General features: G+C 37.7%; 1 protein-coding gene across 3 annotated transcripts in view; it reads right to left on the bottom strand.

Moving 5' to 3' along the window:
- HSD17B4 (hydroxysteroid 17-beta dehydrogenase 4) overlaps positions 1–23,948 on the bottom strand; it is a 66,254-nt gene that overhangs the window by 27,882 nt on the left and 14,424 nt on the right. For all 3 annotated transcript variants that reach the window (XM_032675190.1, XM_032675192.1, XM_032675191.1), the window contains exons 9-17: positions 22,897–22,988; positions 22,297–22,321; positions 20,566–20,694; positions 13,673–13,779; positions 12,750–12,983; positions 12,268–12,319; positions 10,874–10,945; positions 9,512–9,615; positions 7,180–7,245 (exon numbers count right to left, since the gene is read on the bottom strand). In XM_032675190.1, coding sequence (XP_032531081.1) covers positions 7,180–7,245; positions 9,512–9,615; positions 10,874–10,945; positions 12,268–12,319; positions 12,750–12,983; positions 13,673–13,779; positions 20,566–20,694; positions 22,297–22,321; positions 22,897–22,988 — 881 coding nt within the window. The remainder of the gene's footprint in view (positions 1–7,179; positions 7,246–9,511; positions 9,616–10,873; positions 10,946–12,267; positions 12,320–12,749; positions 12,984–13,672; positions 13,780–20,565; positions 20,695–22,296; positions 22,322–22,896; positions 22,989–23,948) is intronic.

Raw genomic sequence — 23,948 nt, 5'->3', positions numbered from 1 at the left:
AACAAATTATTTATGCTCCTCTCAGGAGGCTCTCTTGTGCTATTGTCTGAAGTTCATTTAAATCTACATGTTTTCAAGCAATGCTGTACTACAGTCTTTACAGAAAAGGATATAAATTAGAATTTGTCCTGCATATTTTGATGGCAGCTATGTCACAGCTTTCCTGTTACACAATGGTTTCCAGTTCCTCCTGTTTGTTGCCCATGCTGTGTGCACCAGTGTAGATGCACTCCACTTGGGCTACTGATCCCACCACCTTTTTGGAGGGGAGAACCCTACATTACATTCTAACTCCTACATTATGTTCTCAGGTTCTTCCATGGTTTCTAACACCTCAGTAACCCTTGTGTCTCTGCTGACGTGGATTCCATCTCCACTGAGGCAGCAGACTGAAGGACCTCACTAGCACACTTTCCTCAAACACTGGCATGCTGCCCCATGTGTATCTCCAGTGAGCCTAGTTTTATCACTCCCCCTTTCAAATCTAGTTCAAAACTCCTTCCTTGAGCACTGCTAACTCCTGTGCAAAGATCTTTTACCCCTTTGAGACAGATGTATCCCAGTTGTTGACAGTAGGCCAGCTGTTGTGTAAACTGATCCAAAAAACCCAAATTCTGCCAGTGACACTAGACCTAGAGCCACCTATTGATCTGTCTGGTCTTCCTGTCTCTTCCCCCATTGTTCCCTACGTTTTCTAAAAACACACACAAATATTTACATATGCTTAGAATGAAAACACATATGAAAACTGTGTAGAATAAAAGATGACTTTCCACAGGTAAGGATTAACATCCCAATTACACAGAAGCTTTACAAGGTATCCTCAAAGTAAAGCAAAGCCTTGTAATACTGTACATGTTGGCAACAGGTAGAAAACATTTCACAGCAGACTGTAGTTTAATAATTCATCATGCTGTGAAATGCTTCCCATTGCTTTCCAAGACATCTTTTTAATAAGTTTTTACAGTAAAGTCCACTCTTGTACAAAAAATGGATTTTTGCATAATTGTCTTCACAATTCTTTCCTGTTACGTTAAGAACTGTAGTTTTAACTGAACTTGACACAGTGAGAAACTAAACTCAGGTAGCTAGCGGACGGCAGTATGAGCAGGAGGACTGCAGGACTGTCAATGACTCAGGAAGAGAAGGTCACTCCTGCAGTCTTAGTCACAGGATCTTGATAACACTACTTCAAACAGGACAGATGTCAATTATTTTCTTCTCTTTCAGAGAAAACAGAAAATAACTGTATTTTTGAAAAAAACCCCAAGCCACTAAAAAGCAGCAATTTCTTCACACTGTGTCAGTCAGTGCTAGATTTACACCTGGAAAAGAAGGCTTTACATAGCTTCTTTAGATTAGTCTAGATGTGAATTTACTGAATCTCTCTCAAAATCTCTCAGAGAGTAAAGAATTGTCATATTCCCTAATATATGTAGTATATATCTCTCTCTTTTTTATGCTGCTCATTGTATCACATTCTCAAAAATCACCATCCAATGCTTTACACCACTTGTTTAAATACTCCCTGTACAACTAAAATTCCTCAAATGTTTCTAAACATCCTTACTTTACAGACTGGAAACTACAAGATGGCAGAAAAGAGTGTAATTGTCAGCAGCACAAACCAATTTCAGCTGTCCAATGTAACATCTGAAGGCCTAAGTTTTCAGAGTACCTCACATTTTTGATATACAGCGGGCAAGTTCAGAACACAGTTCCTACAGATTTCAATTACAGTCTGTGATGCTCAGACACCCTCCTGCTAGTCTGACTTCCAAATTCCATCTTCCAAATTCCATCATCTAATCCTCTTCTACCAGCCACTGATTAAGGAGCACCCATGTCTGAGTATTTTGAGCTATCTGGGTAACAGCTGCCCAAAGACCATAAAAATAAAGCAAAGAAAACCCATTGTCAAACAACTTCTGTTCCAACCAGTCACTAACTATGAGAACACTGCAACAAGTAACATAGGAAAACTGACTTCCTATACTGTCTCAACTCATACCTAGTGCCCTCTCTTTGCATGTGGAAGGAGTTCTTGAAGAAGAGCAAACAAACACACCATTTATGCTTGCATGACTGAAAACTGTATCATAAAGCATTGCACATAAAGCAGATAAGGATTATAGAAAACACAACCTTTATTCAGAATTGTTATCTTTTTGGAGACTCTGCAACATTTAAAACATTATCATCGTTTTCCAAATAAAAATAACTTACAAATGACAGGATACCAGAAAGCTATTAGTCCAAGAGACCAGTATCAGGCTAAGTTTTATCAGCTTTAAAGAGGAATTTAAAAATTCTTGAAAGCAAGTGTCATGGTTTGAGATAGCCCAAAATCCAATTCTCTACCTCCATTCCCCCTCCCACATCTCAACCTAATGTGAGATGGGTTTTTTCCAGACAAAACACACCAGACTCAGAATGGGGGAAAGGGAATATATTACAATGACTGTTCAAATAAATACTACAATACATTATATACAACCTTAGCTATCTCTACTATGACATAAGTATTTACAATGGATCAGATCTCTTCTCCCCTCCAAATAAAAGTCCAGGACGGAAAGAAGGACAGATCCTTTCCAGTCTCTCAGGGCAGCAGCTTCTTCAGAGTAGCAGTCACTAAGCAGCAGCATCTTCTAAGGCAGCAGGTTCTCCTCATCTCATGCATGCAGCTGTTGCTGGATCTCTGCCAGCACTCACGAGGGAGGTATCCAAACTCTCTCTCGGCCCCGTCGCCAACCAACCGAGGGGTCTTCCGTGGGCTTCGTCACCCCAGACAAAGGTCGCTTCACCACGTCATATCACGAAGCACAGGGGGTCTTCGTGATGGTCTGGTATCTCCAGGAGATTCAAGCTCCTTGCAGGGCCTCTGTGCCCTGTCTCAGGCTGCGAGCTTCTTTGTAGCTTGCAGCAAGGGAGGGCCCCTCAAGGCCAACCTCCCACACTCCGTCCTGGCTGAGCTCTCAGGACGACTGAGCTTCTTAGCTCCTTTACCCATTTAGGACTTCTAATCAGCAAGAGTCCACCCCCCTCCATTTTTGGAGGGATCTCCAAGGAAGTTTAGGGGAGTTTTGCAGTTCTTATCCCCAAGCTTTCTCTCTGTAGAAACTTAGTTCTGTTCTCTGCTGCCGGTTCTCTACCTCGGCTTGAGCAACTCTGAGTCTTCCTTGGCTGCATGCTATTTCTGCTGCTCCTCTGGTTCAGGCCTTATCAGTTGGCTTTTAGCCATAACCTCTGGACGCTGCCGCCGCTTCTGCTCTGTCTCTGCTCACTCACGATGGAAAACATCCCCCAACTCACAGCTACAGACACATAGTCCAGCTTAACACTGTTCCAAGTCTCTGTAGCCCCCAACTGGGGCTGGGGGGGGGGGGCAGAGGCCCCCCCAGAGGGCTCCTGCCCTCTCCTCGTGGCTTTCACAACATGGCCACTTCTTCTTCCCTAAAACTACAACTCTTCTCTTCCATTTGGTTGTGGTATGTTTACATTTTTGCAGGAGCGCTCATTGGACAGAATTTCAAAACTTCCAGGGGTTTCCACCCCTTGGAGTCTACCGCTCTTCTTATCCTCTGGGGGAAAACAAAGTCCAAACCACTACAACACGGTTGGCCAATTTTCCTGACCCGGAATACCACGGAGTAGAAGAATCATGTGCTTGAGATACTCAAGTGTAATGGAAAAGTAGCTCTGACAGAAATTCACGTGTGATAGCTCACATGACACTGCATTGCAGAGACTTAAAGGGAGCAAAGCTGCACAACTGGTCTCAAAGTATGACAGGTTGAGACACCATGTTTTTCAAAATCTGTCTAAATGATCTTATTTACCTTTTAGTCATGCCTATTTCTCCCTATTGATATAAATAACAAATACAAAGAGTCTGAATTCAATGTGGGAGAATGCTTTAGTGAACTATGACACTGTTGCAAGTAAAGAGAATTTTTCTACTAAAAAATATTTTGTAAAATTATTGTATGATTTACTTAAATGACTTTACCAAAAACTTGGAAGTCCTGCAAACTCCAAATACTACAGCTTTAGTTTTTCCCTATAGCAAACAAGACAAGCAGTCTTCAAGGAAAGCAGGAGGAAACAGAATAGTAAAACTTAAACGACTTCTTGAAAAATTCTATTCTATGGACTATTGTTATGATGTTTATTCATTGCCACAACACTGTGTATTCCAAATATTATTTCTGGTATTTGAAGACAGAGAACAGTTTGCTTTCTGGAAGGAAACCTGCAGAGTACAAAAATGCTGTGAATTTTTCCATTAGCAAACAAGAAAAAAACCCCTCAAACAAACCACAGAAAGTCCCCAATGAATGCAAGACTCTTTATTTGTTTCCTTCCTCAAAAGCAGAAACATTACTTAAAATATCATCCACTTTAAATAACCACTGAAGCTTATTTTGAGTATCATCATAAAATGAATTCCCAAGAAATCAACACATTTAGGAAGAGAGTGAAAGCTCTACATAGACAAAACTCTCCAGAGATACAGGAAACTCCCTGCTTGTGATTTTTCATTGCATTAGGAACCATTCAGCAAAATCCATTTGATTGATTAATTTAAGCTCCTGGTTCAAAAACCAGCAGGACAGAAGCTCTGTAACTACATTAAACATTCCCTACAGGGTTGAAATTGAATGATTCATTCCTTGCTAAATGGCTAATAGTCAAACACCCTCTAGATTTCTTGACCTTCTGTCAAAAGAACTATTTTATTTAAAAGATTTATGGCAGTGTATCTAGTAAAGCATAGTTCAGGTTATAGAGAGAGAACAAGCTAGAAAAATATCACTGCACATGCACAGCTCTACTAGGCAATATGGAAAAACTGTTCCAGTTCTGTGTGGAAAAATTCCTGAACACTGAGGAAATATTTTCTATTCTTCTTCAGCAGGATGCAAATTTTAAGCCGTAAAGCATTTTTGAAGGTGAGATACTTGTACATTTTTCTTAAGCAATTTTCACCATTAAGCAGCTTATATCATGGTACTGCAAGTCATTCATAAGCACTGGTTGGTGTTTAAAGGACTTCTCAGAAATGGGTACAGATTTGAAAGGGACAAACACATATTATACCACCTGCTATCAGTTTTTGATACCACTAACCAAAAGAATTACTTTGTTCTGTCAATGGTCATTGACATAAGTCAATTATTTTTCAAGGAATCATAGGTGCCTGTACCCTCTCTTCTGCTGAACATACAGTAAAGGGCAAAACCAGTTATTAGCCCTCTATTCCCAGTATTTTCTTCCCTAGGCAGTGCTTCATCTGGTCTAAAACATTCCGCCTTTTGGAAAAAAAACCAGTGCAGTAAGTGAGAACTGACTAAAACATTCAAGGTAACCGTAGTCATTATCTTCAATGAAAGACAGGTGTGCCATTACTCTAAGTATTTCTAAAAGGGACAGGAATGTCTATTTATCAGAAACTTTACTACAAAATCATGACATGTAAAGTTAAGGGGGAAAATAGTAATTATGAAGAGTAGTTTATTCATACAATTGTGATAACACAAAAACTGGATATTACTACAGTTTAAATTAAATGAAATGCCATCTGCAAACTGACTCTTCCAGTCTGTCTTATACTCTGTACCAATTCAATAGTTGAACGGCAACAGTCATTTCTGCCAACATATTTTTAATTTAAACACTAAGAAAAAGAAATTCAGAACCTTTGATGCAATTTGTGTGCTAGCTTCCGTTTTTTAAAGATTTTAGGCAGTCATGTGTCATTCCACAGACACATAAATGTAAAATCTTGATAACATTTTCTCAAGCTGTCCTTCACACAAAAGTCTGTACTCCTACCCATAAAGTTCCCGAGTTCTACAGATTCCCCGTCCTGTATACAGTCATCACCACTGAAGCATAGATGCTACTGAATAATTTGGCAGATCAACCTTCTGACAATTATCAAAGTCCATTGGTTGTGGCTCCTGTAAGTTCTAACTGGAGAGGAATTCTTTTTATATATCTACATGTCAGAGTAGGTCTTAAAATAAAACAAGTGTAGCTACTGGCTAATCTCAGCTACTTTCTTTATTTCCGAACATCAATTTTGCAATAGCCAAGTTTTTCAACTGCTGCACTATAGGCTCACTACCCTTTTCTTTTATCTCATGAACTTAACATTTTATGCACAATAACAATTCCAGACATAAGAGCTTAAGGCTCAGACACTAAGATTACTGTAAGAAAAAGGGGATCATAAATATCCTGTGAAAATTGATGGGCCTGAAATCAATTACAATATAATCATGCACAGGAGAATCTGAATTAGGGCTCCAACATTCAAAGTAAATACTTTTAAAACTACCAGGCAATTAGAGATGAGGTATTTTATCTAATGAAATGGGTAGGGCTAAGTTGGACTTCGAGCACAGGAATCAGCTGGATGGACTTAATTACTCTGTAAATAATCAGAGAGAGGCTAAGCAGACACCACAGTCACCACAGTTAAGCTAATGCCGAACATTTTAATTCCATCTCTGAAAGCTATAGCATCCTGCCATGACTAAGCTGCTTTTGAAAATACTACTCAGTGTCTTAATAGTGGTAGCTCCAGACTTTCCTTTCCTATTTGTCTGACATCTGCCTATGTTTCCCTTGAGTGGAGGTTACATTTCTTTACTCAGGTTTCTCCCCTGGAAAGTACATGTCTGTGAACCAGTGGGAATGTGGACAGATGAAACATACCTGGACAGGTACCTGTCAGTATTTCAGGTTTCCCTGACTCCTCCTAATACAGAAATTTAACTTTTTCAAAACTGTGAAATACAAGCACTTCTTTTTTTTGTCACAATGTGTTTGCACCATGGGCTGTAAATTTCAGGAAGTCTCAGCCTTTTTTTTTTGAAGTACAACAGAATACAAATTTTAATTTCCTACTATGTAAAATTTGTAATTAAACACTACAAATTTCATCAGTCTTAAGAAAAGAATGTTTTATACAGTACATTGAGCACACTGTCATAAGCTAGGAGAAACTTCAGTTTTATAAATATATACACATGCACCCATATACACATAAACATATATATACAAATACCTGAGATACTTATAGTTTGGGTTTTCTGATGTAACATCATTTAAGATTCCTTTCTCCAAACCAAACAAACATTTCCACACCTAAAGCATACAAAGCTTTACCTGATCAGATGTTGTGACATCAGAAATTACAGCATCAGGAAGTCGCTTTGGTGGATTTGCTGTTAACTAAAGCAAAAGTAATAGTATTATTAATATTTCACAGCAAAAATCTTTTATTCATACCTAATGCCAGAATATGTCAAGTATATATAAAAAGAAACAACAGCACCAATCTGTTAAGGTTCTTCCTACCCTTTCTACTTTTACAGACAAATAAAAAAAAAATTTTCTGTTAGTCCAGAAAAAGTCTCCTATCAAGTTTACCTTTACATAGGTAGTGATCCTGAGGCATCAGATCTTGCCTTACATGTTACAGCTGATGAATTTGGTAAAATTTCTTCAAAACCACCCAAAAAAGCTCAAGTAGGAATTATTCACTCAGAAAAAATAGCTGTCTCATTGAACATTAATGCTTTAGAACACAGATATTAAAATGAAGCCTTTAAAATAATACTTTAACAAAATTATATACCACCTCACTCATGGACTCATCATTTTTCACCTCTAAGAAATCAAAAGAAACAAAGTTCTATGTAGTTTCATATTTAATAAAAGCAAAAGCTCTTTCCTGTTTATTAACAGCAAAGACACTCCTTGGGTAGAAGAACACCTTGGGTGGAAGTGGGTAACAGCACTTCTGCTTTTGTCACTTCAGAGAACCACAATGGACTTACATATTAATCAGCCTGATAACAAGAACATTACTTAAACATGCTTCCAAAACAAGAAAGGCTTGCCAATCTATTTCCAGCTGGATTAAAGAAACTCAACCCAACCTACTGAGTCATTAAAACTAGCCACTGTATGAATAATCTGCCAGTATGCCCTCTGCCAGTACGGTAAGAAAACCTCAACTCAAGAGGAGAGTCCTGACTTATATAACATGTTGCTTATCAAAGATTTCACTTGGAAATTTGTTCCTCTTAACTTGCAATACAATTTGCAAACACAATGAAAGTCTAAGTTGACAAACAGACATATTATAACACGTCTGATCAGCCTGGGATTCCTTTTTGGCACAGAGGGACATGGAACTCTTTTTAACTGGGAAAGTTTGCAAGGAAAAAGCATGAAAATTTACCATTTGAAATAAGCCTCTGGTACGCAGATGCTTCTGTTGAAACTGCTATAGCATTGCATTGTTTTAATGAGACTACATTTTGGGGTTTTTTCTATCACAGGAGGGACTGCTGCCTGAAACAGGTATCCTTCATATTTTAAAATGTAAGATCATTTCATTTTCATACTTCACTAAATAGAGTGAAGAAGTTGCAGTTGCCTAAATGTTTAACTAAAAAGTGCCAGGGCACTACACTAGACTGATTGATGTCATCACTATAGGTTGGTCACCTTTCCTTTGAACCACTGGGATTTTTTAACATGCACTCTTATAAAATCTGACTGTAGAAGAATTAAGGATTCCTTCAAAGACCTCTCCACACTGTAATATTCTGTGAATTTTTTATACTACACAGAGGCTTTTCCCACTTCTCTTTGAAGCAACAGGCATTTCTGTAGAATTACATATGATAAAACTTCTATATAATTGATACATATTTAAGTAAAAAAACTATAAGTTTACATGCAAAAATCACAAAGGACATTACCCACAGTATTTCAGATGTATAAACCTAGGTATTTCGTTATATATTTTAAAAAATACGGGGCTTAACAGACATTCTATTAAATTGTTTATTACTACTGTCTCAGGGCTCTAGTTCACAATGAGATCATGCAGTCACAGCTGACACTACCCTTAAACACAGTATTGAAGGAGACAAAGGTTATATGTCAGGTACCTGAATAGCTGCTTGATGCATCTGGACATACACACTACATGTTCATGTATATTGTTTGGTGCGTGCTCTCTCCCTCTCAAAACACAGAAGTTCAACTCCAAACTATAATGCTGCTTCTCTCTTCCTCTTTATACCTCTTCCACGCAAACACGTAGATTTAGAAAGAGCTACACCTAGAGATCTTTTCTAGAAACTGCAAGTTCAAACGTAACATTGCTTTCCATTAGGATATTCCACATCTGTAATCACAAATATTTGAATGTAGGAATATCTAATCCATTGTATATTTATTACTTCATGTTTCTCCCTAATTGTCAAAACAAATCCACTGGTTTCCCAAGCCCTGAATAGTACCTTTTCACTCAGGCTCTCCAGTGAACATAAGTACTTAAATTCCATTTGAGTTCAAACTTCTACACCACCTAAATGTTAGTTTATCCTTCCTGGTTAGTACAACAAGTATTTTTCTTGCAGTGCTGACAGAAGTTCTTAATTTATTTATTTTTTTAAAATATGAATATGTGAGAATTTACCTTGGCCCTTTCTGATGTTCGTTTACCACCAAATCCCCCAGCTCCAACAAAAAACAAAGAGAACTGATTATAGCACACCAGGTCCTTTCCACAATAGGTATTCACTGAAAGACAAAGGAAGAGGAAGGTCATATACTGTCTTCAATCTCCTTTTTCATACAGCTTGCATGTGCTCTTACAAGAGACAAGTTCAGATTCAAACATGACAAAGCTCATTTTAACAGTTGAAGGGGGAATGGTCACACCTGCATGCTGCACTGTTGCAAGTCACTTCCTGACCAGGGAAGACTAATGATCTGTCAAATAACATAATGAATTTTATCTATATGAAAGCATTAAAATTAAAAAATGAACTATCGAAATGGTGATAACATTCAAGGTGCTAAAATTATTTGACAACAGTGTTGAAATTAGATTTATTTCAGCATCTCACTGCAGTAGCAATTTATTTAATTATGATAGAGTTGTACCATAAAATATGATATATTAGATGCTATTAAGAATACCCAGTGTATAAAACAGATTATGAACTCAAACAAAAGTGGTACTAGTATCTTGTATAAAAAGACTTCCAGAGGTTAAGGTTACCTGTTCCCTCTTCCAAACAAAGTAGACTCCTTACACTAAACTGAGATTCAGTTTCCTATTTCCAGTTCATATCTATTCCACTCCCCTACACTTTAAACTGAAATTTACAGTATAGTTTGCTAATAATGTTCATTTCCAGTTCGGGAAAAAATTTCAAAAACACTGAGACTTTGCTCACAAAAATAACTTTTGCATGTTGCAGAAACAGACAGGCTTTGTATTACCCCAATATGAAAGCAAAACACAGCTAGGAGGAAAAAACGGTCAGTAAAAACCTGTTTACAATTTTATCTGTCCACTGAAGAACTTAAAGGTCAACAGTGTTTAGAGATTCACTGCCTATTAACCTACTCTTTCTGCCTAATTTCGCAAAGGACCTTGGTATAATCACACCTAAAGACAGGAAAATCATGAAAACTACAAGTTATCAACTTCTGGAGACATTCCTTTAACTACTCCATAAAACACATGCAAACATGCAGACACACACCCCCTTGCTGGCAGAATGTAAAATGCCTAAGTGTTATTATTATTATTATTAAAGAACTTTGATCAGTTTTCACAGTGCACTATTTATTCCACCCACACAGGAAGAGAGTGTTCTTATTTCAGGATGTTAAGCGCCCAAGAACAATTACACAGCCACATCTCACTGAGATTTAATAAGCTAACTGTCTTTTCTGTGGAAGGACTGGCAGTTATTAGTAGAGCTAGTTAAAAATGGAGCTTAATACATTTTACTGCATCCCCTTCAAAAATCATAAACCTTTTTACCATCTATTAGCAAGACTGCTCCTGATCCTTTGTCAAGAACATCAGCAACAGTTGAAACTGAAGTTAATTCCCCTGTAAGAAAAGAACACCACACAAATATTATAAGTTCTTGCTTCAGGAACAAAGCTTCACAGATCCCTCTTTACACTTTCTTACTAGCTATCTTACTGACTTTCTTATCTATCCTTATTATTACCATCATCATCATAATCACAGTAATCACGATCATCATGATTATAATACCAGTGTCTGGATATCTTTGCAAATCTTTGCAGATGTGAAGGGGTTTTGTGGTTGTTTGTTTGTTTGGGTTTTTTTTATAAGTGTGGGGAGTTTTTTGAACAGAATCTTGCTATAGTTCATGCATTCAGAGCTAAACACAAATCACATTTCAGACTCAAACTCCAAAAATAGCTCCATTCACTTAAGGATTGTCCCCAACTTTCAAGAGGGCTGAGGCAATCACAGTTCTGTAGAAGACAAGCTCGGTTCAGAGCCTGGCCCTGAGGGCCCCCATGAGCCTGGGGGTTCATGAAGTTTGTCACTGAAGAGGTTATTGCTCTAGACACACATATAACCACATTTGTTTATAAACCAGCCTATGGAATGAAAAATAGAAAGCTTTATGAAGTCCTGGCAATCTATTAGTAATTATCAGACTTCTCTGAAGTTAATATAACTTTCACAGATCTCTTTTTTTTGTTTCAACAAGAAATTCTGCCATCAATTTGTGACTTTTATTTTGTGACATTTCATTCTTCTACAGACTTGAAAACCTAATTTTTAAAAAACTACTAGCAAAGAAATCCAGATACACGCGCATACATATCTTGAATGAGTCTAAAGAGCATTTCTCAGGTGCTGTAATCTGGGAAAACACAGCCATCTGTGAAAAGAGCTTGCTACTGCAGTAACTAATACCTTAAGAATTTTGAGGGGAAGAAAAGTAATTGTTTTTTAGCCTCCTTGTTGAGATGTCAATTTGTTCTTTACACATGTACTTTAAATCTTATCCTCTTACAAGCACACAGATGCAATCAGTGTTGAAGAATTTTTAGGTAAACATCCCAGAAGTTTTATGCTACAACCTTAATGAAAGAATGAAAAGTATCAAATTATATGAATAATATAGGCATGTAGTATATTTGCTTATTATATTAAAGATTAAGCAAACTTTACTAACTATACTATAGAAAAGCAACACATGATCCCAAGGACACAGTTTCAGAATTCCTTCAATTATACAACAGCTTGCCTCCCGTCCCCCAAACTCCTTGTAAAAACAATATGCAATAAATGCAGTCTGAAACAGAGTTTCCCTCTTACCATTTACAATATGGTTACGGGAACTGTTGTCATAGGGAAAAACAAATCAGCATCACAAAAGGACTGACCTGAGGTTGGTAACGGTTTATACAGCTCCAGATATTGCTCACCGTGTAGCATCTATGTAAAGAAAGACAGGGCTCTATCATCAATCAATATATTGCTGTCTCCCCCAAGTCAATAAACAGTTATTTCAGAAAGTGTTCAGAGCAAAGAAAATTAAAAAAAAAAATGCTCTTCTTTGGTTTTTCTAACTTGATCCTCAAAATATTTTCAAAGAAAGTTTTAAACTTTTGTGGTTTAAAAATAGCATAGTGAACACAATAATAGAAAATTTAATAGAAAATGGATCAGCCATATTATCTTTGGAAGACATACGTTATTCAAGTGAGGTAAATGAATCATTTCTTAGGAGGTGAGAATAAAAAACACTGTATTTTTATTTCTAGAACAAAAGGAACATAATAATATTACACAAATAGTACTTTAACTCACCTTCTATCTAGTTATATGACATACAAACAACATTAGCTACTTAACTCTTCCATACCTTTGCAAGATCAATATTTAGTCCTGGAAGAGAAGGAACACCATCAAACATTGAAGACTGAGCAGGAATTACTCCAAAGCTAGGTAAACAGCAGAACTCTTCACTTCCTTCGAAGAGAAATTTTAGGTGATCAGGATCCTTAGTTGACATTCCCACACCAAGGGCATACAGAATAGGTTCTAAGTGAGTGTATTTATACACGTTGGTAGCCAATTCACGGCCAACAATGCTTGCCTGGAAATTAAAAGTCAGTATAAAATAAAAATTTTAAATAGTTGATATTGAACTTGCACTCTTTCTGTAATTCTCATATCAAACAAACTTTATGTTTGAACATTTTCTTTATAATCACATGTAAACATAAAGTATGACTATTAAATACACCATAAAACATTAATTTATTTGTTACAATACAAGCAACCCAAATGTAATGCATTATGCCTTGCTGAAAGCAATTTACTTCAAGAGCAAGTAGTATAACTTCATACAACTGCACTCCCAGAAGTGCATAAGACCTTTTTTAAAACAAACCACAAATGAAATAATTAACACCGTAGTAAGACTGAAATGAGGAAAGAGTACCTACAGAGAAGGAGGTACTTCAAAATGACACTGCCCAACAATGTCCAAGCCCTTTCCCTTTTCTGAAAAATATCGTAATTAAAGAGGCTCAGAAGAACTTATAAGCATTCTGATTCTGCATTATCCAGTCTATGCAGCTGTTAAGTTTTCCAATCATCATTAAGAAAAATAAAGAGTGGAACCTGCAGATGTTTCTTATGCTACTTCCTCACTTCACAGTTTAAAACTCATCTTTCTTTTTGCGGACAGCAAGCTTGAGGAGAAGCTGATCAGCAACGTAATATTCTCTGCTCGAGGTTTTCACCTAGCTTTGAATGCATCTGGTAGACAGATGTACTTACCGTGTCAACAGATGAAGAGGCCACTGATCCAGAGCTTGTGGAATTCATAGAAACATTCCCTTGAGACTCTATCTGACTTAGAGCATCACTCAACACACTTATGGACTCTAGAGAAAGGAATTGAAAAAAATACACTTATAAATATCCCTAAATGAGACACTCCAGCTAGACACACAACAAACACACCAGCAAGAGAGATACAGCCTGGTATTTCTCAATTAATTTTTAAACACAATAAATATACATCTGCAAATCGAGCATAGTGCTGCATTTTACAAATATCTCTAAAAAAGTTGAGGATAAGTGATTTCTACACCAGTTCCATAAGTTCTGTACCCACCAGTCAATCATTACACCTATCTGAAGGTCTTAAGGAGAAGATAAAGAGCACTCTGTGTTTCAACCATCTGAGAAGCAAACATCTGAAAATTACTACTGCTTTTCTTATCTTGAAAATTATTTCCAATACAAGTAGCAGGTCTAATCTCCTGGCTGTTACCCTCTTTCCTGGATCAGACAGATAGACAGACAATCAAATAAGTCTGAGACCTCAACAATGACAAGATTACATGTGAGATAATGCATGGTTGAACTTGGTTATGGTAAAGGTAGGCCGTCAAGAACAGCTTCTTCCTTGAAGCTCAATATGGCTAAAATCAATATTAAATGCTAGAACGAACCAAACAAAATGTGAGGAGAACATGCACAGAAAAATAAAAATGTGTTTTTATCAGAGGAGTGCAAAATCATTATTGAACGACCTTAACCCAGAGTCACTTCCCTACACTTCAAAACCCCTGTGCCCATCCTGACTTGCACTGCTACTTGGACTAACACTGTGTTGCTCCATCATGCACTACCCTAAATAGGGCGTTGTGCAAGGTACTGCATGACCTCTTGTAGAATTCTGATTTTCTAAACTATCTCTTGCTTAATAGTCTCACTGCCAGAACCACCTGGCAGTGGTTTTATTTGTGGCCTGAATCTTGTGAAGAAAAAGGAACATCCAAGAAACAAACATATGCTGTCACCTCTCCTGCCAAAGACAAGCCTTCTCTTTGGATGCAAACTCTGCCACAATATGACACGAGGTTATAACATTTACACAATGTGAAAATGTGCAAAATGAGATTTGTAATTTTTAAGAACCCTTTAAAAGGTAATCTCTTTTATATCTTTGTTCATCCATTAAATGAATAAAAGAAAGGCTGAGAAATAAGAGAAATACCTGAGCTGCTACCCGAAGTAACAGATTATTTCTACCTTTTCTGCATGAACCAAATGAAGGTTTCATATTGCTTTAAAACCTTCACAGGAAAATACAGGTTTGACCTCCAAGTAAACCCAAATGTTTCCTCAACTTAGCATGTTCACAACCTATTTCTATGGAGGAACTAATGATCAGTCTAAGTGGTGAAATCCAAAGATTAACAACATGCACTTTACATGAAATGTCATACTAAGACCAACACCATAAATGTAACCTGTAAATTAATAATGGTGCAGAATGCTACAATCTCCTTTCAAGGAGTCTTTGTTCCAGAATGTACGATATTACAATAAAATTTTCCAGTGACTTTGAGCTGGTTAGTTTCTGGCTGAACACTAAGGAGATCACAGAATCATAGAACACTTTGGGTTGGAGGGGACCTTTAAAGGTCAGCTAGTCCAACCCTCCTGCAATGAGCAGGGATACCTTCAACTAAATCAGAACCCTGTCCAACCTGATCTTGAATGCTTCCAGGTTTGGGGCACCTAATACATCTCTGGACAACCTATGCCAGAGCTTTACAGCCCCCATTGTAAAAAATCTTCCTTCTACGTAATCTAAATCAACCCTCTCTTGGTTTAAAGCCATTCCCCTTGCCCTACGACAACAGGCTCTCCAGGAAGTTCTGAGCAACCATAAGGTGTCCCTGAAGCCTTCTTTTGTCCAGGCTGAACAAACCCAATTCCCTCAGCCTTTCCTTATAGGGGAGGTGTTTCATTCCTTTGATCGTTTTTGTGGCTCTCCTCCGGACTTGCTCCAGCAGGTCTCTGTCTTTCCTGTGCTGAGGACTCCAGAGATGGATATCATATTCCAGGTGAAGAAGAGAGACCTCCTGGGGCAGAACTGCCTCCCTTGACCTACTGGCCATGTTCCTTTTGAGGCACGTCTGGATACAACTGACTTTCTGGGCTGTGAGTGCACATTGCCAGCTTATGTCCAACTGTTCACCCTCCAGTATCTCCAAGTCCATCCCCAAGCAGCGATGTTTCTGATGCCTTCATCCCATATTGGTGCTTGTTGCACCAGCCCAAGTGCAGTACCTTGCACCTTGCACTTTGCACTTGGCCTTGTAAAAGCTCATGAGGTTCCCAAAGGCTCATTCCTCAAGCTTGTCCAGCTGCCTCTGGATGGCATCCCATCCCTCTGGTGTGTCAACCTTATCACTCAGCTTGGAGTACCCTCAGCAAGTTGGCAGAGGGTGACTTGATCCCTCCATCCTTGTCATTGATGAAGACATTAAACAGTACTGTTCACTATACAGGTCCCTGAGAGACACCACTTGTCACTGATCTCCACATGGACATTGAGCCACTGACCACCACCCTCTGGCTGTGACCATCCAATCAACTCCTCATCCATGGAACAGTTCATCCATCAAATCCATCTCTCTCCAATTTAGAGAGAAGGATGTTGTGGGGGACTGTGGGAAAGGCCTTACAGAACTCCAGACAGATTACATTCATAGCTCTTCACTTGTCCACTGATGGAATCACTCCATCAACAGACGGTCACTAGGTGGATCAGGCAGGACTTGCCCTTGGTGAAGACATGCTGGCTGTCTCAAATCACCCCCTGTTCTCCATGTTCTTCACAGCCTGACAGGTCAGTAGTTCCCAGGGCCCTCCTTTCTATCTTTTTTTGAAATGTATACGTGGTGTTTTTCACTCTTGATGTCAAAGGCCCCATTTTCTTTTTTTTCAAACCTTGGCCTACTGTTATATTTGTAATATAATCAGAAACAGCACTTGACCTGCATTGTACCAGAACCATTAGTAACACATTTACTGATTTTCAAACATCCAGGAACTCCTGGGTTTATTTCTTCATCTCCATGACAGACATCAACTGCGTGAGATATGTCTGTGGTTCCAGGCACAAACTTTTTGAAAGGTATCAGCAAAAACTATATGGTATTCTTTATATTTCAAGGTGGATTTCAGCCTTGGATATCAAAGCTACTTTTAAGATACTGCTCCTTTTGGTTGCCTCAAAATATTTAAGCAAATTATTAGAACATCATCAAAGAGAAGGCAGCAAAGCCGGTTTTTTTCTGTCGTTGTTGTTGTGTTTTATTTTTTAATACGGAAAGGGAAAAAAAAAATACTAATTTCTTTTTTTTTCCCCCTCCATGAATTACTGTGTTACATAACTTTTCCAGTTAAGAACTCCAGTGCCGACATATTGCTTTCATCTTCCAGGCACTGGTATAGCAGTATGCAACTGAAATGAGTAGTCAACATATTAATTTGTTTCAGTCTTCATTGCACTTCTGCTGCCTGGCATAATAAACTGGACTAGTAAAGTGTTGAATTTACAGCAATATTTTAGCAGATATGAATCTTTCATGCAGGGTTACACCTTCAAAGAAACAGTAAATTAGATTACTGCATTAAGAGGTACAAAGGTTATGATCAAATACATTGTTACAAGTTAACAATGTAATGTGAGACTACCAAAAAAGAAAGATAAAACATTAAAAATCACTGATAAGTGAAGTTTGGACACTGATAAGGATGTCTTTATTTTACAATAATTTTGATAGTGCAAGTAAAAGATGAAGAGGGAAGCACAGAGTGGGATATGAGTGTTTAGCCAAGTAAACACACAGGATGTCTGAAATTAATGTTTCAGCAATGACAATTTGTACTCTGTAATACTCCACAAGCTCAGGAAGGTTCTTTTTAAGATCCAAGAAATATATAATTATACCAAGGGGTATAATTTTGGCAAAAAGAAACCCAGTAGGAAGCCTTTTAATTAACATAATTATTTTAGTATTGGTATAGCGGTATTTTTTACACTGTTATACTGCCACTGAACTCTAAAACCTTAAATGTCCACCACCCCAGAATGATCTGCTACTATGCAGCAAATGATTAGCAGAGTGCAGGAAAAGAGTAACCTGTAGAGGAAAGGTTGAAAATAATCACGACAAAGGCTGTCTTGTTCCAAAAGTATTCCTCTCACTTTCCAACTAGGGAACATTGCATATGAACCATATCCCTTATGAGGAAACAGCATCAGCGTTTAAACCCTTTCTAAAAACGTATGAAGAAAGCTGATATTGAAACTCTTCCTCTTATGGAAATTTTTTCTTCATATACACACAAAGTATACATACATATATACACACCTTCTCTGTGTTCTACATTAGTTTGCTCTACGCCAGAAATAAGCTTTTGAAATGTGCCAGAAGTCAAGTTATTTTCTGTACATTGATAGCTTCTAAGAGAATCAAAAATGCACATGAATCCAAGAGCTGATTACAGACCTCTAAAATATTAGATTTAGCTGAAACTGGCTTCACATCTTCACAGCTGAGGAGAAAAATTGAGATAGAGTGCCTCATATGGTAGCAGACACAATGAACTCTGTTTCCCTACATAACGAAACAAGTAAACATACTAACCAGTGCGATAAATACTATGGAATGCTGTATACAGCATACAAGCTGCAGGACATGGATAGTTGTCTTCTGCCTATATCACAATACACTCTGATTCCTTTTCCACAAGAGGAAGAATCAGACAACGAAGCAAGAGCAAGTAGTACACTGTGGAGGCAAGGAGAAAACACACCAACATGCAGTGCAATCTGCAACTGTGACCTACTGCACTGTACACCACATATTGAGAAGCTTCTGTATCACACTTAATTTGATCTTTCTAATTCTTCTTTTGGTTTTGGTGGGTTAGACATAGTGTTTAGTACATGAATGCTCTTCACGGCATCAAATTACTTAAACCAATGAAATCTTCAGGAAGAGTTTTAACTTGTAGATATTAAGTATTGTAACTTTTAATTTTTAATGCAAGTACTCTAATTAGTTTCCCTTATTTAACAGTCAAATAGCTTCAAGCAAGAAAGTGGAACCTTTGGCAGTAGAAAAAACTTTTACTAGTACTAAATCAGCTAACTTCTTCAGAATTTCCCTCAACCCTTCTGCTGATTCTCACAACAAATAATTGCAAGAGTTTTTATTCAGCCTGGTAGTATCTGTGGCTTGATGTCACTGAAAGGAAAATGCCATATTTTGGCTAAGTTCATAACAAAACAGAAGCTAAGGCATGTAGACGGCATGGAAGACTCATGCCAATGTAACTACCTGACTGTAGAAACCTACTATGCTGTATTGTGAGCATATTAACTTCAGAAGTTCAAAATCTTATCCAATTATTTTTCTCCTGATAGTATCAAGTGGTAGATGAGGAATATCATACATAATGTTGAAGCAATTTTGGAAAGAAATTCCTACGTGCAACTGTTTCTCTGCAACACTTTTCTGCTAGCAAGCCATAAAAATAACACAGCACATGTGTGAGGTTGCAGAACAGATCAGAAGCTATAAAGCTGGAATTATGTTGTTATAAATACCATTCCATAGCAGGAATAAACTCATACATGTATAAACTCATACATTTGAAAAGAGGACATCTGTAAGTCAAAGATCAGTTAGGTGAACTACAACTGCTGTATGGATGGTTACATTCCATTGACAACGTATGAGGGAAAGGACAAAGTATATCCTATTCTAGTTTTACTTTAGGCACCTAAAAACATATCCCTAAGGTTTTAACAAAATGTCCTAATGGATTTCAGAACCAACACTTTAAACATCTACTGTGTAGCTAAGTATCTTTGAAATTCAACTGACATTGTACATAAGCATGCCTCTTTCCCTCCTACCCCACACACTTAAATGTTGGCAAGGAATAAGGAGAGTAAACAAAGCATTGAAAGAGAAAATCGTCTTGGTCACCAGCCAAGTGGGTGATGTGACCCAGGAACACAAGGCACAGTAAGAACTTCTTTGCTGTGATGTATCCCATGACTTAACCAGAGAGCTTTTTGGCAGAGAAATGTTCACCAAAAACCAAGATTCCAGGACCAAAAGTAAAACACAATCTCTCTACTATACTGTTACTGCCTGTGTGTAGGTGCAATCAATAAAACATTATAATTAGTCTGACTGTAATACTTAAAATAACACTGATGTTGCTCCTCTCTTAAAAAAAAGATAAAATTATGTCTTAATTCTATAGGCAAGAACACAAAAGACTCTTTAGAAAGATCTGACCATACTGAAACAGTAAATTATTAATGTTACACATTTACAAAAGAAGGCACCGGTTCTGTAGATTTTGAAGTGAAGTTTCAGCAAATGTTTGAAAGGAAAGCATTCTCTTCTAAGCTTTGCTTACCCAAACTATCCACACAGAATCAAAGAATAGTTTGATTTGGAAGGGATCTTTAAATGTCAGCTAGTCCAACCCCCTTACAACTCCCCTGAGCAGCAACATCTTCAAGTAAACCATGTTTCTCAGCACCCTGTCCAACTAGACCTTGAATGTTTCCAGAGATGGGGCATCCAACATCTCACTGGGCAACATGCGTCAGTGTTTCACAACTCTCACTGTAAAAAACTTTACTCTTACAACAAATGTAATTTGACCCTCTTCTAGTTAAATGCATTACCCCTTGTCCTATCTCAACAGGCCCTGCTAAAAAATTTGTCCCTTCTTTCTTATAGGCCCCCTTTAAGTACTGGAAGGCTGCAATAAGGTCTCCCCAGAACGTTCTCTTCTCCAGGCTGAACAACTCCAGTTCTCAAAGTCTCCTTTACCTTGGATGGTTCTGGGCTTGCTGGCGTTTTCAAAGTCACACACCTTCTCCCATTTATCTCTCACTGCTTCAGGGGTCATTGGCTGATTCTTTCCTCTGACAATAGCACCCAAGGATCGCTCCCAGCGCACTAATGGGAAACATGAGCCAAAGAGTTCAGTAACAAACAAAGAAACTTTTCAGTTCTTTAGATAACTTTCATCGAGGTCACTATTTTCAAGATTCTGCAACAAGGGAAAGGTTCTAAGTACTCCGATGTAACTCACCAGTACTACTTCAAGCTGGACTAAAAGGGTTCACCACTTTTAACTAGCATTTAGAAAGGGAACAACATTGCTTTTAAAATTCATTGAAGTCAGAAGAAACTGGCTGCCCTCCAAAAATATTACATCAATTTTAGGACTCTCTCTAGTGAAAAGACGTAGCTAGTATGTATCTGCAGACTTTCTCTTCTGTCAGGATTTTGACTACTAATGCTTAGGAATCTCCTGAAAGCCATGGAAAACTATAGGAAAAATGTGAAAACCACTTGCTGTCTATGAAAGAACATTAATACCAGTAGCCAGCATCTCCAAATGGTCTTTGAAGTTTTATTTCAGTACTGTAACCTGAGAGAAACTGGTAAGGCCAATGTGAAATCAGTTCTGTAAGGATATAGACTTCCTGGACTGCAACTAATACTTAACCTGTCATGTTGGTTTTGCTCTTAATTAGAAATAGACAATGAATAAGGCCATAATGATACCTCATTAACAACACGGTTTCATTTCAATAACTTCAACAACAGCCATTATAATGATGAAAAGTGATACTTTCTTTTGATCAGAGAGATTTCCAGCTGTATTGAAACTCAACTCCTTGTGGAGGGCAGCAAGATGTTTTATGCTGCTGTCCTGCTTCTTTTAAGCTGCTTACTTCACTTCTTGTAAAAGCTATTCCAATGCCACCAGTACATTTACAGTTAGTTAGAAGTGTACAAAATGAAGTAGGCAAAAAAAATGTTTTAAAGAAGGGAGAATGCATTCTTCAATTAATGGCCCTACTTCAATCCACTGGTGACATTCATGTAGACTAAGAAGTTAAACCTTTAGTACTGCCGGTATTAGGTTAAACACATTTAGGAAAAAAGTTCAGACATTTCACACAATTTTTTCTTCTACGAAGTCCTTAATATTGTCTGTGAGTTTTCTTTACATTCGTATGTAAGCTAGTTACTGCAGTAACTCAAGGAAAATACAGGTAGCATAGCTATTGATTATTAAGAAGACTAATTGCCTCAACATGTTTAGAGGCATAAATAAATGCGGAAAGCAACTAAAAAGCTGTCTGTTTACCAGCATGTGCTACTTTTATATCACAGAAAAACTGGAGTTATCTGGAGTTATCTGGAGTTATCAAGAAAAGGCAGCAATGTATACCAAAACCAGAGATTCCTCTTGACGTCAAATTACATCTGGGATTCAAGAGCTAAGGTTACTTAGGTAGATTTTCAATCATTATCAGTCAGCTCAAAACCATAACAATGCACCCACCTAAGTTACCAGTTTCCTCCATGTGAAGTTAAATTTGTGACTTTGACTTAAAACAAGCAGTTTCCTCAGAACCTCAGTTTTTGTTAATCTTCTCCCCCTTAAAAAAAATGTCTTGAGCAAAGGTTAACTGCTCAGAAGATCTGAATACTTTTAATGTCAATTCAAAAAACAAGATCAATCCTGCAACAAAAAGTACTTACATTTTCCAATCCATCCAGCTCCCACCTGCCAAGAAAAAAGAAAATCATCAACTTTGCACATGCCACAAAGCAAAGCTTTGGTAGTATAGGGAAACAAAACTATACTCCAGCACAAATACAAACGTAATAAAAATTTCTGAACTACTGCTGGTTGCATTTAACAATTCAGTTAAGCACCAGAATGTCATCAACATAAAACTCTAAAGTACAAGATAACAGCTTCCATCCAACTTATGAACCAGCAGTTTGATGACAATACCTATAATGAATATCATAATTAAGTAATTTATCCTGCAATTCTGCAAGTTATCATTTCTATTTGAATGATTTAGAAAACAAATATCTTTTGAAGTAGTTTCTTTAGTATCTTTTCAACCTTAAAAGAGAATAATAAGAATTGTAACAAGTTGGTGGTATTTTGAGCTCACACCAGAATTTGACCAGGCTGTTACTACCTGAAGTACTTGTCAAATACTGCACAGCATGGTCAACATTTCTTCCAAAAAGCTTAAGACTGGATAGGCTAAAAAAACTACTGATTTGGGGGAAAGGGATACAGGGAGGGAAAGAGAGGGAAGAAAGGGAAAATAAAAAAATTACCTCAAACAGACTGCCATTCTCTGCACAGCTCTCATGGCAAAGCCAAACAACTAAGGGAGCAACGTACTCTGGTTTGAAAGCATCGACCAGATCTAGAGCAGATTGCAAAGGGGAATTATAAAATACAAAGAAAGTAGAAATAAAAAAACCTCTACATGTTCACCAAATTATTCTTACTTTAACACCTTCTGATGAACAGCAGAGCCAGAATTTAACCAACAGTGTTTTGTCATGAAAAAAAAAGGACAAACAATATGAAACTTTGAAGATCCACTAAATACGAACAACTCGTGAGACACACATATGCTGCCAAACCCCATGACGTTGCTTCTCAGAGAGAGAGATCAAAGTCTCTTCAAATGTTGGGAACACAATTACATGCAGACTGCAAAGCCAGAGACCTTCCTAAATTTCCATCTGACAAGCAACCTGAAACAAGGACAAGCCAGTTAGACATAATCCTGATGGAGATGTACCTGAGCAATTTTCCTTTTAGTCTGCTAGTCAGTTAGAAAGGTAAGGCATTATGAAAATAATTGCACCTGCTGAACGTTCAAGAAACATCTCATCTGGAAACACTGATTTTTCCAAACGAGAGATAGAGAATATCAGCCCTGCTGAATTTATATAGCAATTGTATTTTGGGATTTCTACCAGCATCTGGTACAACAGAAAACCATCTCGAAATTGAGACACTGTCATGGAGCAGACTGTGGTTGCCCAGGTAGCTCTTATCACATATTTTATCCACTGTTTGAATAATAACTTTGTTTAATTTCCTGTTTCAGTTTTTAGAATATTATTCTTTCAACAGCAAGAGATACATAGCTGTTCCTCAGTTAAAGGTCATCAAGCACGATGGAGCTGGCGAAAGAGCTCACCAAGCTACTCTCCATCATCTACCAACAGTCCTGGCTCACTGGGGAGGTCCCAGATGATTGGAAGCTGGCAAATGTCATGCCAATCCACAGAAAGGGCTGGAATGAGGACCCAGGAAACTACAGGCCCGTAAGTCTGACCTCAGTGCCTGGCAAGGTTATGGAGCAAATCAT

This window comes from Chiroxiphia lanceolata, chromosome Z (assembly GCF_009829145.1).
Source record: "Chiroxiphia lanceolata isolate bChiLan1 chromosome Z, bChiLan1.pri, whole genome shotgun sequence".
In the NCBI taxonomy this organism is placed as follows: Eukaryota; Metazoa; Chordata; class Aves; order Passeriformes; family Pipridae; genus Chiroxiphia; species Chiroxiphia lanceolata.
This window is presented reverse-complemented; position numbering and strand designations above follow the sequence as displayed.